The sequence below is a fragment of the Mustela erminea genome, chromosome 11 (assembly GCF_009829155.1).
Source record: "Mustela erminea isolate mMusErm1 chromosome 11, mMusErm1.Pri, whole genome shotgun sequence".
Lineage (NCBI taxonomy): Eukaryota > Metazoa > Chordata > Mammalia > Carnivora > Mustelidae > Mustela > Mustela erminea.
In genome coordinates, this window is record NC_045624.1 from 14,876,255 (window position 1) to 14,892,109 (window position 15,855).

General features: G+C 44.4%; 1 protein-coding gene across 8 annotated transcripts in view; it reads left to right on the forward strand.

Moving 5' to 3' along the window:
- ATP6V0A4 (ATPase H+ transporting V0 subunit a4) overlaps nt 1-15,855 on the forward strand; it is a 74,197-nt gene that overhangs the window by 26,211 nt on the left and 32,131 nt on the right. For all 8 annotated transcript variants that reach the window (XM_032304686.1, XM_032304683.1, XM_032304682.1 and 5 more), the window contains 9 exons: nt 2,465-2,590; nt 3,051-3,145; nt 4,203-4,329; nt 6,373-6,455; nt 7,088-7,181; nt 9,908-10,120; nt 12,666-12,816; nt 13,883-14,022; nt 15,685-15,842. In XM_032304686.1, coding sequence (XP_032160577.1) covers nt 2,465-2,590; nt 3,051-3,145; nt 4,203-4,329; nt 6,373-6,455; nt 7,088-7,181; nt 9,908-10,120; nt 12,666-12,816; nt 13,883-14,022; nt 15,685-15,842 — 1,187 coding nt within the window. The remainder of the gene's footprint in view (nt 1-2,464; nt 2,591-3,050; nt 3,146-4,202; nt 4,330-6,372; nt 6,456-7,087; nt 7,182-9,907; nt 10,121-12,665; nt 12,817-13,882; nt 14,023-15,684; nt 15,843-15,855) is intronic.

A 15,855-nucleotide genomic window follows, 5' to 3' on the forward strand; every position in this document is an offset into this window, starting at 1 on the left:
AGAGATATGAGACTTGCAACTCCACTGGGGGGAAAAAAAAAGAGAGAGTGAGAAAGAGAAAGAAGGAAAAGAAAAGAAAAAAAAATCAGTGCATTTGGTATTGGCCGACTGGTTGGTTTTGAAACTCTACCCTCTCGTACATTCATATTCATAACCAGTTAGATATATAATTGGATATGTGCCAACAGTCCCTACTCAGTATTTTCCTCTTGGGTATTATTTATTGTTGTTGCTTTTGAAGATTTATTTGTTTGTTTTGGAAGGGGAGAGAGAATGGGTGTTGGGGGCAGAGGAAGAGGGAGATGGTTAAGCAGACTCTGCGCAGAGTGTGGGGTCTGAGGCAGAGCTAGATCCCACGACCTTGAGATCATGACCAGAGCTGAAACCAAGAGTTAACTGACTGAGTCGTGTAGGCACCCCTGGATATTATTTACTGTAAAGATGAAATTAGAACAACACGAGCTTATGAGTAACAATATCTGTCTAACCATTGATCAAGGGGACAGACTGATTCAACTGCGGTAGCAGTTAGTGGGGTATTCCCCCGGCATTCCGAGGGAGGAGTGTCCTTCTGGCTGGAGTACACAGTTGGCTTTGGGCCCTTGTCTTGCAGAATTTCTAAAGAGGCTTTCATAACAATCCTAGATGAAGTATTAATTCAAAAAGAAAAAAGTCTACCCACAAATCCATCATCTCAGCAAAAACTGCCTTTTCTGTTTTCAGGTTTTGTCCTTATCAGCTATATATTTATGTAATTATTATATGTCCATAATCTACATTATAATTTTCTCCTTTTTGCATTTACTATTGTATTATAAACTGTTTCTTAAATAATGCATGATTCTCCAAAATGTTTTTAAAGGCAGCATTATTTTTAATAGAATCATTAAATGGATAGAACAAATGGTTAAGAAATGGAGATTTCATTTTCCCCCCCAACTCGGCGCCACTAATATCTGTCTTTGACTAGGTGACCTTAATCCATTTTCACATAGTGTGGTTGCTGATTTACTGGCAATTGTCCTTGTTAAATATTGAGTTGACAGAGTAGAATTAAAAAAAAAATATGTGTAAGGTATAAGGAATAATGATGTAGCAAACATCTAGTGCCATCACCCTATATGACGTAAAAGTTGACCACGGTGATGCTCTTAAAGCCTTCTGTGCACCCCTCCCCCTCCTTTCCCTCCCCCTTCTTTCCCCTCCCCCTCCTCCAACCTTGAGATTATCTTGTTCTGAATTTTGTATTTTTCTTTTCCTTGTTTCTTCATAGTTTTATCACATATTTAGTCTTCTAAATAGCATATGATTTAGCTTGCACATCTTAGTTTTATATAAATGAAATCATAATGTTTCTTCTTTTGCAACTTGCTGTTTTTTTTTTTTAACATCATTTTATTTTTTAAGACACCGTGTTGTTTCATGTTTCTGAAATTAATTTGTTTTTACTGCTGGGCAGTGTTTCTTTTATTGCATGTACCATATTTTATGGAACTTTATTCATTTACTGTTGATGGGCATTTGGATAAATGAGAAATGAGCTTTCATATTTTAAAATTATATACCAAACCTTAGTGCATTCATGAATTGTGTCCAATAGAGACTTGATCTTTACTTATTAGGTTTTGAATTTCAATACCTATATCTTACCTTTCTAAGATTTCTTAATGATTCCCCTTTTATATTTAACTTTTCTTTCATTTTAGGACATGTTGGTTTAATAATTTCTTGGTGTGTGTGAATGTGTGTGTGTTTAAGTGATGCCTTCTCTTATCTCTTTGAGCTTTCTAAGAAAAGCCTTAAATTCTTTTTTAGACTAATCCATAAAAATAATTTCACCCAATGTAAATTTGTGTTCTGATTGTTTATTTTTTAAAATTTTTCTTATCATTAGATTTCTTCTTGAGATTTGTTTTTTATGCTCATTTGCTGCTCATTTGGAAGGAAGATTGTTTTTTTCTTTGTTTTTTTCTTCTTGCCTGTTATGGTCACATTTCTCTCTACAGCTTTTTTTACTTGCTTGTACCTGGTTCTCCAGACTCCAACCTAGAACTAGAGATTCCTCTTTTTTTTTTTTTTTTTTTTGAGATTCCTCTTTTTATCTTTCATCATTACAGTGTATTTGAGGCAGAAGGAATTCTCAACATGTAAATTCACTCCAGCTTCCCTTTTTTAGTGTTTTAAATGGGGGAGAGACATTCAATTTTGCTGAAATGCCTTGGCTTCTTCAGGAAGCTAATTCTCATTCCCCCAGAGTGTTTTCTAATCCTCCCTATTTGATAAAAATGTATCTAGTGTATAGCTCTACAATTATTTCTAGTTGGACTAAACATGCCACTGGACTTCTGGCTACATTATGATACACTGAATTCTTCTTTAATCTTTAGTCATTTGTACTGGTTAATGTACAGTAAATATCTCAGTACCATCTGCCTGCTTTCCCTTCTTTTTCCATTCTGCATAGACTCTTCTAGAAAAACTAGAAGGAGAATTACAGGAAGCCAACCAGAACCAGCAGGCTTTGAAGAAAAGCTTCCTAGAACTGACTGAACTCAAACATCTCCTGAAGAAAACCCAAGACTTCTTTGAGGTTATTATCTGGAGACTATTTATTAAAGGGACCTTCCCCCCAGAGCCTCAAGTTTCCATTTGGAAAACTGGCTGGTTTGGAATATGCTAATCACACTTGTTTCTCTGCCATATTGAGGTCGTTAGTGACGGGGGGTGGGCATTCTGGGTGAAACGTGGTGCCAATTTGAACTAAACACAAAAATATTATGATGCTTGTTAGGAAATATGTGCCCTAAACGCGCCAATAAATGTGGAAGTGAGAACAAAGCACAACAGTGAGTTTGGGCTGATTTGGGATTTCGGTAGTGAAAGACTGGGGAAGTTCTTGATGTGGCAAAGACCCCTCGACTTCTTGAATTCTGTTAACCATCTGTGGAAAATTAAAGTTTTGTTAAAAATAGACAAACCTTTGCGATGTAGGGAGCTTTGAAGATCGCCTAAATACATTTAAGAGAAAGCAGGTTTCCTTTGACTTTCAGACGGAAACCAACCTCGCTGATGATTTCTTTATGGAAGACACTTCGGGTCTCCTGGAGTTAAGAGAGACGCCTGCCTACGTGTCAGGAAAGCTGGGGTTAGTGGAACTCTGCTCTGAAAGTTACATGTGGATGGGTTTCTGGTCCCCGACTGAGTGCCTGGAGTGTGATAGATTTCCCTGAGGGTTTGAGCAAGTGAATGAATGAATGAACATGCCACTGGAAAGAGGGCTATTTCACATAAATATAGACTTCCCCACAGTAATAAACCCAAGAGTAACCTTTTCAGGCTGGTGGAGTGGAAGGTAGTGTTACCTTCTTGTTAAAGGTGAAACTAACATTCTGGGAGCCTGAAGACTACAATGTTTGTGTTGTTCCTACATGAGGAGGTTGTGGGGAGAATTATTTAGATGGGTTTTCTCAATGGGTCCCTGCTTCCTTCTCTTGGAAATACTGTGTTGGCAATAAAACAGATTTGAAATTTGCTGTTTGAAGTGCAATTGGCAATGAGGTAGTTATATGATCATGTTGTCCATAAGAAGGAGTAATACGGTATTAAAATGTGTGGTGATTCAAAACGGTGGGATTTCATTCAGTGTCCAAGTACAATGGATGGTTATGCATTGAAAACATTTGATCAGGAGGTTAGATAGGATCAGCGTAGTTTGAAGTAAAAGACCAAGAAAGTAACCATTTTAAAGTTAATATGAAAAGTTTCAACTGGAAATTAGACACCAGGATGCTTTTAAAAGTAGAGATAAATGGAAATCAGTATGTCTGTTTCACTTCTAGTACATTATTTATAAAAATGCACAGAGCCCGTTGTTGAGTAGTTGGAACAGTTCCTTTCTTTAGCTAGGGTGCCCTAACGGATGGGCTATCCTATTTCTAATTGCAAGTAAGTGACTTTGTACTATCGGGGTGATTAAGGAAGTCTTAGCACGTAAGAGGAAACAGGAGGCCAAAAGGGACTTGGGGCGAGTAGGGGCTGGGTTGCCAAGTGGTCTTGGAACCCCGGCCAGCTAGGGAGTCCTCCTCGTGCTCAGAGCGTAGTGGGTCTCCATGTCATGCTGGTGCATCCTCAGGTCCTACGGGGCCGTCTCCCTGCACCCCGCTCCCTGGACCTCAGCAATGCCTCCCTGTCTGACTGCCCAGGTTCACGGCTGGGGTGATCAACAGGGAGCGGATGGCTTCCTTTGAGAGGCTGCTGTGGCGAGTGTGCCGAGGGAACATCTACCTGAAGTTCAGTGAGATGGACACGACTCTAGAGGACCCAGTCACGGTGGGTGTTGCGGGCTGCGGGGAACTGTGTCCTCAGTGTCCTGGGGCCCTCATCTTGGTGGGGGAGGGGGTGGTTCTCTGAAGCAGGGTCTTCACTTCTGTGAAGCTAATAGCTTTTGCTTTTCTTTTTCCTGGCTTTTCTCTTCCCCCAATTTTTGTAAAAAAAAAAAAAAGTATAAAAGGTCAATTCAAGGATTGATTATTGTGAACACCCCACATTGTTGTGAACACCCCACAACTGTTCATGCTTCCAAGACGCAGCTGTACCTGGAAACTTAGCAGCGCTCCTGCCCCATGAGGCGGCCGCTGGGTCTTCCTCACCAAGAGCTAAGAACTGGGCTTCGTCAGTGCGCCCCAAGTTTCAGTGTGCACCTGAGCAGAAGCAACCTGGGCATCTTGTTAGAATGCACCTTTGGAAATAATGTAAAGCTGCGGCCCCCACCCCCAATCCTAAATAGTGTTCCCGGGGTTCCCATGAGCAGCTGTCAATGTAACTATTCATTTTTTTCTTCTTTGCAATTGATGCCTAAGATCTCCAGTGAGTTCATGTGACCTTGTCTATCTACTTATGGACTTTGTTTCCAAGTTTTCTCCAGAATCTAGACACTGTGATGAGCATCTCCATGCATGTCATTTTTATTTTCTTTTGAATTACTTCCTTGATATACATTCAGGGAAATCAGTTTACTGGCCTAAAGGGTGTGGGCATTTTCATGACTCTTGGTCATGATAGCTGATAGCTGGCTATACCTCATCCCAGTGCCCTGAGTGACATGTGGTGGGCACACTGGATTGGTTGTAACTTTTCCAACAATGGATTTCATTATTTTGCCTTTACCGCCCTCTACCCCAAACTAAGTAAGTATAAAATAGCACATTTCTTTGCTTGAACAATTTCATATATGGTTGTAAAATATATATTCTTTCTTGTGGATTATCAAACTTGGACTTGAAAATCGCATTTTAATCAGAGTTCCTATGGACACACAATGAATCAAAAATTAGACATGGCTTTACCTTTGTTAAACATCCACTTACCCTGGAAATGTAAATGTGTGTGAGTTAACTCTGGTGAGCTAGGTCTGCTTTTTTCATTTTAAGCCTTATAATAATAACCTGGTTTCTCTCTTCTGCATGGTTTCTTGTTTCTGAACCCACCTCTTAAGTATAGTGTTAGAGCTTGAATACGGGCTTGGCTGTGGTCTGGCTGGTGTAGCCAGTAGTGGGGTTGTTGTTTTAAGGCTGCCTTGGCCTTGCCCTCAACCATAAAGAAGTATAAACTTAGATCAACAGGGAGAAGCTGACGTTTTCCAGTTGTAATCTTTTAAAAAAAATTTTATTTTGAGTGCTTGGGTGACTCAGTTAAGCGTTTGCCTTCAGCTCAGGTCATGGTCCTGGAGTCCTGGGATCGAGTTGTGCCCTGGGCTCCCTCTGCCCCTCACCCTGCTCACGCTCTCTCTCTTTTCCTCTCTTCCTTTTGCTCTCTCTCTCTCAAATAAATAAAATCTTAAAAAAATTTGTTTTTAAGTAATCTCTATACTTATAGAAATTAAACTTATACTCTGAGATCCAGAATCACATGCTCTACCAAGTGAGCCAGCCAGGCGCCCCTCTGGTTGTAATTTTTATTTTTCTTTTTTTTTTTAAGATTTTATTTATTTATTTGACAGAGAGAGATCACAAGTAGGCAGAGAGGCAGGCAGAGAGAGAGGAGGAAGCAGGCTCCCCGCTGAGCAGAGAGCCCGATGCGGGGCTCGATCCCAGGACCCTGAGATCATGACCTGAGCCGAAGGCAGCGGCTTAACCCACTGAGCCACCCAGGTGCCCCTGGTTGTAATTTTTAAATTAAAAAAAAAATCTAAAAACGGGATTTTATATTTCTATTACATTATAACCAAAAAGAAAAAATTGGTACATTTATATAAAATTACATATATATGTTATCATATATATTATATAATATATAGTTTTATACAGATAAAATATACAGATAAAGCTATATTTTATTTATATTTATATAGTTTTTACTGTTCTGATTTTCCAGAAAGAAGAAATTAAAAAGAACATATTCATCATATTTTATCAAGGAGAGCAACTCAGGCAAAAGATCAAGAAGATCTGTGAAGGGTAAGCGGCTGTTCGTGGCTCTTCCATCAGTGATGCGGGTCACGATCTGGTAGAGAGGTGTGTGAGACAAAGTACGCTTGACTGGGGGTTCCTTGGAGGTCCCTCAGGATTTTAAAGCAACTCTCCTGCATTTGACCAGATAGCGTTAAATATGAGACTGATCTTCAAGAGCCGTGGGAACAGGAGCGGAGAGGACCTAGAAGTAGACATTATAACCACATCCGTGCATTCCTCTCACACCCTCCATCAGCCGCTAAGAAGCAGGCACACCTCATGCTGAGTTGCTTCTGATTCTACAGAATCCATTTACCGCAGCAGAAATGATTCAGTAGACAAAGCTGTTATTGCAGTAATATATTCTGTGGTCTCGTTTACCTAAAAGCTCCCAGGTTCTTCAGTTTGAGGGGCGCTCACTCAGATAAGGGAATCATAGCTTGAATTTAAAGAGCACCGAGCAAGGCTTTGGGAACTCTTAGAATGGGGACTCATTCTCCGACTGCCGAAGAGACAATTATTCTAGAAAAAGGTGGTCCTCTAACCAGAGGCCGCAAGTGATGGCTTTGGCTGAAGGCGACATGGGGCATGCTTTCCAGGGGTCACCCCCGGTGACCTTCAGAATGTCCAAAACACAGGTTTCGGGCCACCATCTACCCCTGCCCGGAGCCCGCCGCAGAGCGCAGAGAGATGCTGGCCGGCGTCAACGTGAAGCTGGAGGATTTAATCACTGTGAGTGAGGCGCCGGGGCGCGTGACCGCAGTGGGGGCTGTGAGGGGGGCTACCTTTGTCATTTCCATGAAGTCCCATGTCCCAGGGCCCTCACGTCCAGGCGGGCTGGAACATCAGCTGTGCTCTCCCAGCGATCAGGACGGGAGATTTCATCATCGGAACAGAGCGTTCAGTATGCTTGGGGTGGTGATTCCGAATGTCAGGACGGCTCTGCCTGGGCTTGGCATGGACCACAGCCCCAGTGAGCTGTTGGGTGGCCGGCCCAGTCCGATAGAAGGAGCCCTTTATGGTGAGCCCGGCCTGGGCCACAGCCAGTCTGACTGATTCTTTTTCCATTGACTCACCCAGTTGTTGGAGCGGACCAACTACTTCTGTAAGAACAGTGAGTGAGGCTAGCATCACCACGTGAGCCCACTCCAAATTCACAGCCTCTTGTAAGTCAGTTGTCTTCCTGGGTGGCACTTAACACTTATGTGATTGGTGCACTTGCTTCAAAAAGCTTTGAAAGGAATCCCCTAAAAGCAGCTGGGCCCGCATCACGCTGCTTCCTGTGTTCATCGCTGTCCTGTAGAACTTTCTGTGGACATGCTGTCTAACCTGCGAGCACTGTGCTGTGCCCACGAGCCACACGTAATCACAGAACACTTGAAATGTGGCTAGTGCAACTGAGGGACTGAATTTTTATTTTATTTTATTTTAAATTCTTTTTTAGAGGTAGGGAGGGGAAAAGGAAGAAGGAGAGAGAAAATCTTAAGCAGGCTCCATGCCCAGTGCAGAGCCTGATGCAGGACTTGATCTCATGACCCTGAGATTGTGACCTGAACCAAAATCAATAGTCAGATGCTTAACTGACTGAGGTGCCCCCCGAGTTTTATTTTTAACTGATTTTAATTAAATTTAAAATGTTCATGGCCACTGTATCAATTGTTAGCACTGTTCTGGATCCTCAGGGAGTATCTTTAGAGATGGGGTGTGTGAGTGTGTGTGTGTTGTGAAACTCTTAGAATAACAGACATTTTTGCCTACCCGGAAAAATCTATGCCTAATTTCCTTAATCCCCTCTAGTCCTTCCTTGTCACTTGTCAAGGAGATTGTGGTTCCCTGACGCAATTACCCTTGAACTTCTTTCCCCAAACACTCCATACTAGATTTTATGAGAGTTTCATGAGGAAAAGAAGTTACTCCACACTTATGTTCCTATTGAATATGACCTGGGGCACTGCTGGTGAAGATGCTGAGATGGTACACTGGTATCACTAAATAGAAATGAATCCCATTAAATAAATTCTCTGTGGGCAAATTCTTCCATTTCCTCCTTCATTAATTCACTGGCCATTTACTGAAGACATTATACATATAAAGCATTTTGATAGATGTATTAATTTCCGAGGGCTGCTGTAACAAATTACCATAAACTGGGGGGCTTACAACAACAGAAATTTATTTTCTCACAGTTCTGGAGGGTCAAAGTCTGAAATCCAGGTGTTAGCAGAGCCCCTCTTTTCTGAAGGCTCTAGGAAGGGATCCTCCCTCCCTTGTTCTGCTATGGTCCCAATGCGTGTCACCCCCACTCCCAAACTCATATGTTGTAAATCTAATGTTCCAGACGATGATCTTTGGAGGTGGGGCCTTTGGGAGGTGATTAGGTCATGAGGGTAGAGCTCTCATGAATGGGATTAGTGTCCAAAGAGGCTCCAGAGAGCATGCTTGCCCCTTCTTCCACGTGAGAATAGAATTTGAAGTCTGCAACCCAAGAAGATCCTTGCCTCACCATGACAGTAGACCCTGATCGCAGACTTCCAACTTCCAGAACTGTGAACAATACATTTTTGCTGTTCAAGCCACCTGGTATGGTGTTGTATGATAGCAGCCCGAATAGAATAAGACACCCCCCCTCATGTCTGGTGGTTGTTGACCATCCTTGGTTTTCCTTGGTTTGTAGATACATCACTCAGTCTCTGCCTGAATCACACAAAACATTCTTCCCTGTGTCTCTAGATGTCCAAATTTCTACTTTTTTAAAAAAAGATTTTATTTATTTATTTGACAGACAGAAATCACAAGTAGGCAGAGAGGCACGCAGAGAGAGATGAGGGAGAAGCATGCTCCTGGACGAGCAGGGAGCCCGATGCAGGGCTCGATCCCAGGACCCTGGGATCATGACTTGGGCTGAAGGCAGAGGCTTTAACCCACTGTGCCACCCAGGCACCCCCACTTTTTTTTTTTAATGGAACCCAGTATGGGGCTCGAACTCACAACCCGGAGATCAAGATTGGAGCAGAGACCAAGAGTCAGGTGCTTAACTGGCTGAGCCACCCGGGCACCCCTAGATGTACAAATTTCTTATAAGAGCACCAACCGTGTTGGTCAGGGCCCACCCTACTCCAGTATGATTTCATGTTGATTACATCGGCAAAGACCATGTTTCCAAATAAGGTCACATTCATAGTTATTCAATATCCTTTTTTGGGGACACAGTTCAATCCAGGACAAATAGTACTCTAAGGAATTTAGAAGAAAAAGAAGATACAGTCTTTGCCCACGCATTTTAACCTCAACAGGGGAAGATAAACTGCTCAGGAAGGTGGACGATTGGGGAGGGCATCAGGCCAGAGGAGGGAGCCCGGGGCGGGAAGAGACAAGATGGCCAAGGATTTCCGTCTTGCCACTGTGCCAGAGCTCCGCGTGAGTGTTCCTTGTTTCTCTGTGTGTTGCTGCCGGTCCAGGTCATCACACAAACAGAGTCTCACCGCCAGCGCCTCCTGCAAGAAGCAGCTGCCAACTGGCACTCCTGGGCCATCAAAGTGCAGAAGATGAAGGCCATTTACCACATCCTGAACATGTGCAACATTGACGTCACCCAGCAGTGCGCCATCGCCGAGATCTGGTTCCCGGTGGCAGACACTGGGCGCATCAAGAGGGCGTTGGAGCAAGGCATGGTGAGTGGCCGAAGGAGCGGGGAGGGGGACGGATGTGTCACGTGCAGCTTCAGCAGCGCCCCCTCAGGCACTCAGAGTTTCTCAGCCTCCCACGTCCCGTGAACTTCCCAAGGACAGTCTCACTCATCTACGCATCTTCAGTTCTTAGTCCAGGCCTGGGCATCCATCAGAAATTCCTTTTCAGGCCAATAGTCAACATTTCTTTGATCTTCAGCAAATGCATATTGGACATGGAGGTGCCAGTCACTCTGCAGATTGTGACTGTAGATTCCACAGTCCATGCGCTGTGGGTCCGTCTGTTCCCTCATGAAGGTCACAGCCTGGCTGGGAAGACAAATAACCAGACACCTGTGCTCGCTGTGTGCCCACAGCTGTGCTCAGCACTAGTGGAGGTCACAACCTTTATCCTTCACCTCTGCTGATGGTCATTGTGTCCCAGGAACGGATCTAGGGCTGTGCGGGTAGGATAAGACCCTTCTCTGACAGACCTTCTAGAAAGGAAGACAGATAGTAAGCATATCCATAACTAATGTGATTTCAGGCAGCAATGGTGGTGAGCAGGCAGTAAAGCGGGGGACAGGGGAGGATGGGGTGGGGAGGGAGGCTTTGCTCTGATCACCTACTCACCCTGTTGGGGAAGAAGGGAATGGTGTCTCCAATGGCCAAGCACATACCACCCGTTTCTGGACACATGAGACTGGCAGAAGCTGGTGAGTCACATACACTTAGAGCCCAAGGGAGGAGGACACCACATGCTGCAGAGGGCCACAGGGAGGTTGTACTTGGGGCTTGCACTGGGGGCAGAATGAGCCAGCAGGGGTGATGCGGGACTGCCTCCTACAAGAAGAAGTGGCCCTCGTTTCCGTGCAAGGACGTGAGGAGATTTTTTGAGTACGTTTCTGGGGTGGCAGGGAGCTGGAAGACTAGGCAGGGTGCAGCTGGTCTGGCCATGGGAGAGCTAGCTGGGTGGAAAGGCCTTCCTGCTTGGTGGCTGGCAAATCCCACGAGGGCAGAGGAACTCATGGTTTGGCCTTTGGGACCCTGTGAGACTTGAAGATGTCAAGGTGGCCCTTGGAGTTTTAAATCCTATAATAACATTTGAGGGCTGTACCTAATACCATTCGAGGGCTGTAACTGGAGAGGGCCCCTCCGAGCAGGTGGCTTGGAGCAAGAGTGGGCGGCGGGGTAGGGGGGAGAGCTTTCCAGCTGGAGGGTCTGAAAGTAAAGGCCTTGAGATGGGATTGGATTAGGAGGTAGGGGCTACCTTTATCCCCGTTGTACAATGAGGAAACTGAGGCACAGAAAGTAGAAGGAACTTGATCCTGGTTCTGGAGCCAGGAGGCAGGATTTGAATGTCCCCGTATCATACTCCAATAATGACCCAAATGGGGCACTTAAGAAGAGCACGTCACTCAGACTGGGAAGGGTAGTGGTACTTCGTGGAGGCAGTGGTGTCTGGGCTGAACCATGGAAGGGTGATCAGTGAGCAGGTCACCACCTGAAGGTCACAGGCTGGAGAGAGGGTAGAGCTTAAAGAATGGGAGGAAGATCAGGGAGAGGCTGCGGCATGGTCCTGAAGGACTTCTAGTGGCATAAGACGTCTGATTTTACTCCCATGCTGGAGCAACCCAATCCAGTTTGCATTGTAGAAAGGTAGGATGGGGGTGGGGGTGCGCAGAGAGTCTAAGTCAATATTGGGAAGAAGTCTTGATTGCAAAACTGAAGAGTTTTGATTTCATTCTTTAGGTAATAAGAGGCCTTGGAAGGTTTTTGTGTAGGAGGGTAGCGTGACTGGAGCAGTCTTCTCTGTTTGTTTTCTCTTCTCAAAGAAGGATTGCGCTGTCTGAGGGATAGGATACATGGAAGGGAGAGAGACAGAGGAGGACGGAGAGGCTGGGGGCTCGGCTGGTAGGGATGGGAACAAGAAGAAGAGAGACTTGAAAGAGACAGGCAGCAAGATTTGGTGATCGATGCACGGAGTGATTGAACCAGGAGAAGGGACACGTCTGAGGACTCCAGAGGCTCAGGGATCTGGAGAACGGAGTCTGCTGAAGGAACACTGAGGCCAAGGGAGGACCTGCCTTTGCGGCAAGTTGTTGAGTTTGGTTTTAGGCTCCTGGGTTCTGTGGGGTTGCTGAGCCATGAGAATTTGAAAGCCTGGGCAAGTAGTTAAAGCAGAATTCAGAGGAGGGTCAGGGCCATTTGGAACAATGGGGCAGAATTAGGAAAGTGGATAAACTCTTGAGGGAATGAGCAGAGAGAACAGAAAAGTAGAGGACCCAGAACTGCACTCAACAGGTCCACTTGCAGGAGCAGGAGAATGGGAATGGCCAGAACTCTACTTGCTTTGACGACTCTCCTGTCGGATAAATTAGATAAGTATTAGGAAGGTTTTCACTGTTACAGATGTGGTCATGAGTCTCACAGAGGTCAAGAAATTATCCCAAGTTCACCTTTAAAGGATGGTGCGAATCAGACTGTGATCCGTGTGCTGACGCTCAGCTCAAAGCTCTCTTTCTTACATTTTTGTCAATGTTTTTTGTAGGAACTAAGCGGCTCCTCCATGGTCCCCATCCTGACCACAGTGCAATCTAAAACAGCTCCTCCCACATTTAACAGGACCAATAAATTCACGGCCGGCTTCCAGAATATCGTAGATGCATATGGTGTGGGCAGTTACCGGGAAATAAACCCAGGTAAAAGGTCTGATGCATTGAATAATGAGACAGCTTGAAAATGAAAAGTGGGTAAGATTGACCTCTCGGGTGGCAGAGGAGGTGAATTGCTTATAAGTGTGACATCCCTACAATCTTGTTTCGCTCGCCGATCTCCTGTGTTGTCTTGCATTAGCGGCGATTAGTGAAAGCTTTGTTCTTTGTCAAGATTTCACCTGCTCTCCCTTAAACCATACCCCGACTAGGCAGTCAAGTTCAGTTCTTTTTCCCTTACCAATTCAATGAGGGTCATGTCTTGGCATCTTCACAGACGTGTAGCTGTTTTGTGGGTGTGATGAGAACACACAGGACTTCGAATCAGAAGACTGGATTCTTAGTGCTATAAACTATGTGATGTTGGTTGCCTGGTCTGTAAAAACAAAGGGGTAGACCAGCTTCCCTTCAGCCATGTCGTCTACAACGCTATTCTCCTCCAGCCTGTGTCCTAATCTTGTGACCTGTAATGCAGGGGCCCCATAGGTTGAGTATTTTGTGAGTGACTGCTGGAAGTGCCTGGTGCATGTGAATGCTGGAGAAACAGACCAAAAATGGTAGTGGAACAGTATACAAAACACTCAGAGACAGAAAAGGGGTTTTATTGTTTATTTTTTTAGAGCAGGCAGGAGGGAGAGAGGGAGAGGGAGGAATCGAGACTCCTAAGCAGGCTCCATGCCCAGCCTGACTCCAGGCTTGATCTCACCAGCCTGAGATCATGACCTGAGCTGAAATCCAGAGTTGGACCCTTAGCCAACAGAGCCACCCAGTGCCCACCGCCCACCGCACAGGACACCGGTTTTAAATCCCATTAAATTTTGTGATCTTGAAAACTCAGCTCATTTGTAAATGGGGAATAATAATGCTTACTTATCAATGAGCTGATGTACGTGGGAGCTAAGCAAGCGCTGGGGTTGGGGATGGGGAGGGAAGACAAAACCAGAAAGCTCCAGGGGAACCAGATTGTGCGGCATGGGACGTGATGGACAGATCTTTGAAGGGGATGCAGCGGCTGTGGGAAGGACTCAGGCTGTTGTGGGTCTTGCTTCTACAGCTCCCTATACCATCATCACTTTCCCCTTCCTGTTTGCCGTGATGTTTGGAGACTGTGGTCATGGGATCGTGATGCTACTGGCAGCCCTTTGGATGGTCCTGAATGAGAGACACTTGCTCTCCCAGAAGACGAACAACGAGGTGGGTGTCCACTGAATATCTTGCCTCATTTCCTCGAGGTAATAGGTAGAATGTGAAAAATGTGTATATTGCTTTCACCATAGAAACAACATATTTTACGAAAAGCAGAAGATAGAGAGTAGAAAAGGGCCAAAATATAACACAGAAATTCCTGTCCAAAGCTCAATACTTGGGCTGGTGTGGTGCGGTTCCTTTAAGAATTTTTGGTTTTTGTACATTACTTGACAAGGCATTGATCTTATTTTTAAGTTTTTCCCCCTAACATTGATTTTTTCCCCCTCTGATTATAAAAGCAATATATGTTTATTTTTAAAAATTGGGAAAATTAACAATAATTTAACTACCTAGAGAAAATCACAACCAATGTTTTTATGTATCATTCCAATTTTTTCTGTGCTTGTACACAGTTTTTTAAAACTGAGATCAAATAGTGCATATTAATTTGTGGTCTTCTTCTTCTTCTTTTTTTTTTAATACCACAAATACTTTTCCTAGGGCACCTTGTTAGTACAGCCATTTGGGGGTCTGACTCTTGATTTCAGCTCAGGACATGATCTCAGGGTCCTGGGATTGAGCCCCACGTTGGGCTCTGCATTCTATGGGATTCTCTGTCTCCCACTTCCTAGTGTGCACACTCTCTATCTCTCTAAAAAAAAAACAAACCACAAATATTTTTTTCATGGCCGAGCCCTTCTCCTGCAATCAATCAGTCCATGACCAGTGTTCTTATGAAACACCAAGAAACCCTGAACATTGCATCTTCCCTTTGACACTTGAAGTGTCCATACCTATTGTGAAGTGACTTCTCGGTGTTGTGAAGGTTGAGACAACTCAAGAGTCTACAGTCTTTCAAAGTTAATTAGTTATGGTCACATTATGTTCACTGTAATACATTTTATAAGCTAGAAACATGCCTTTAGTTGTGTTCTGCATTTTAAGAATATCTGCAAACTTTTATTACAAGTTGTCTTAACTAGAGCTAGTTCAGTGATGTCACAGTGGGTTAATCATCAGCAAGCTTTGTGGGAAAATCCACCGCTGGCCAGTAGAGTTCTGCATGACCAGCATTTTAACAACTGTAGTTGCCTATAATAAATATTTGACATCCCAAAGATACACTTTAACAGGTCTGAGAATGATCAACCCACATCATTCCATATTATAGAAAGCACTTGAGTCTTCCTAGTGAATGTGCTTAGACAGAGACTCGATTTTGCAATGACAAGACCCAAAATGAGTGTGGATTTGAGTTGCTGTGAAATTGAGCCGCCATATGAGTCCTGCTCTGCACTTGTCTTCTAGAAGCACTTGAGACAATGGCTGCCCACTGTCATGTCCCTTCCCTGACACGTGAGGCCTCAGCTTGTGCCTCAGTTATGTTTCCTAACCAACAATCACTTCAAGAATATGGGGCTTATATGGCTTTGCTTCTATAACAACAATTTCCAGTCTAGGACTTTCCCGATTCATAGATAGAAGCTCCGGAAAATGATGTGTGTGCTCCATTTGGATCACTTGTCCCATGGCCCCTCTGTGTAGGGCCTGCATACCTTGCCAAGGCTATTTCTGGTGGTGCTGGAGACATCTGGTGACATACATCCCACCCCTGGGGTCTGCTGCCAACCCCATTGACCATCATCTTCTCTGTCTCCCTGAGGCCAGATCTGGAACACCTTCTTCCATGGACGCTATCTGATTCTCCTCATGGGTATCTTCTCCATCTACACGGGCTTGATTTACAACGACTGCTTCTCCAAGTCTCTCAACATCTTTGGCTCTTCTTGGAGTGTCCGGCCCATGTTCAGAAACGGCACGTGGAAGTAAGTTTATAGA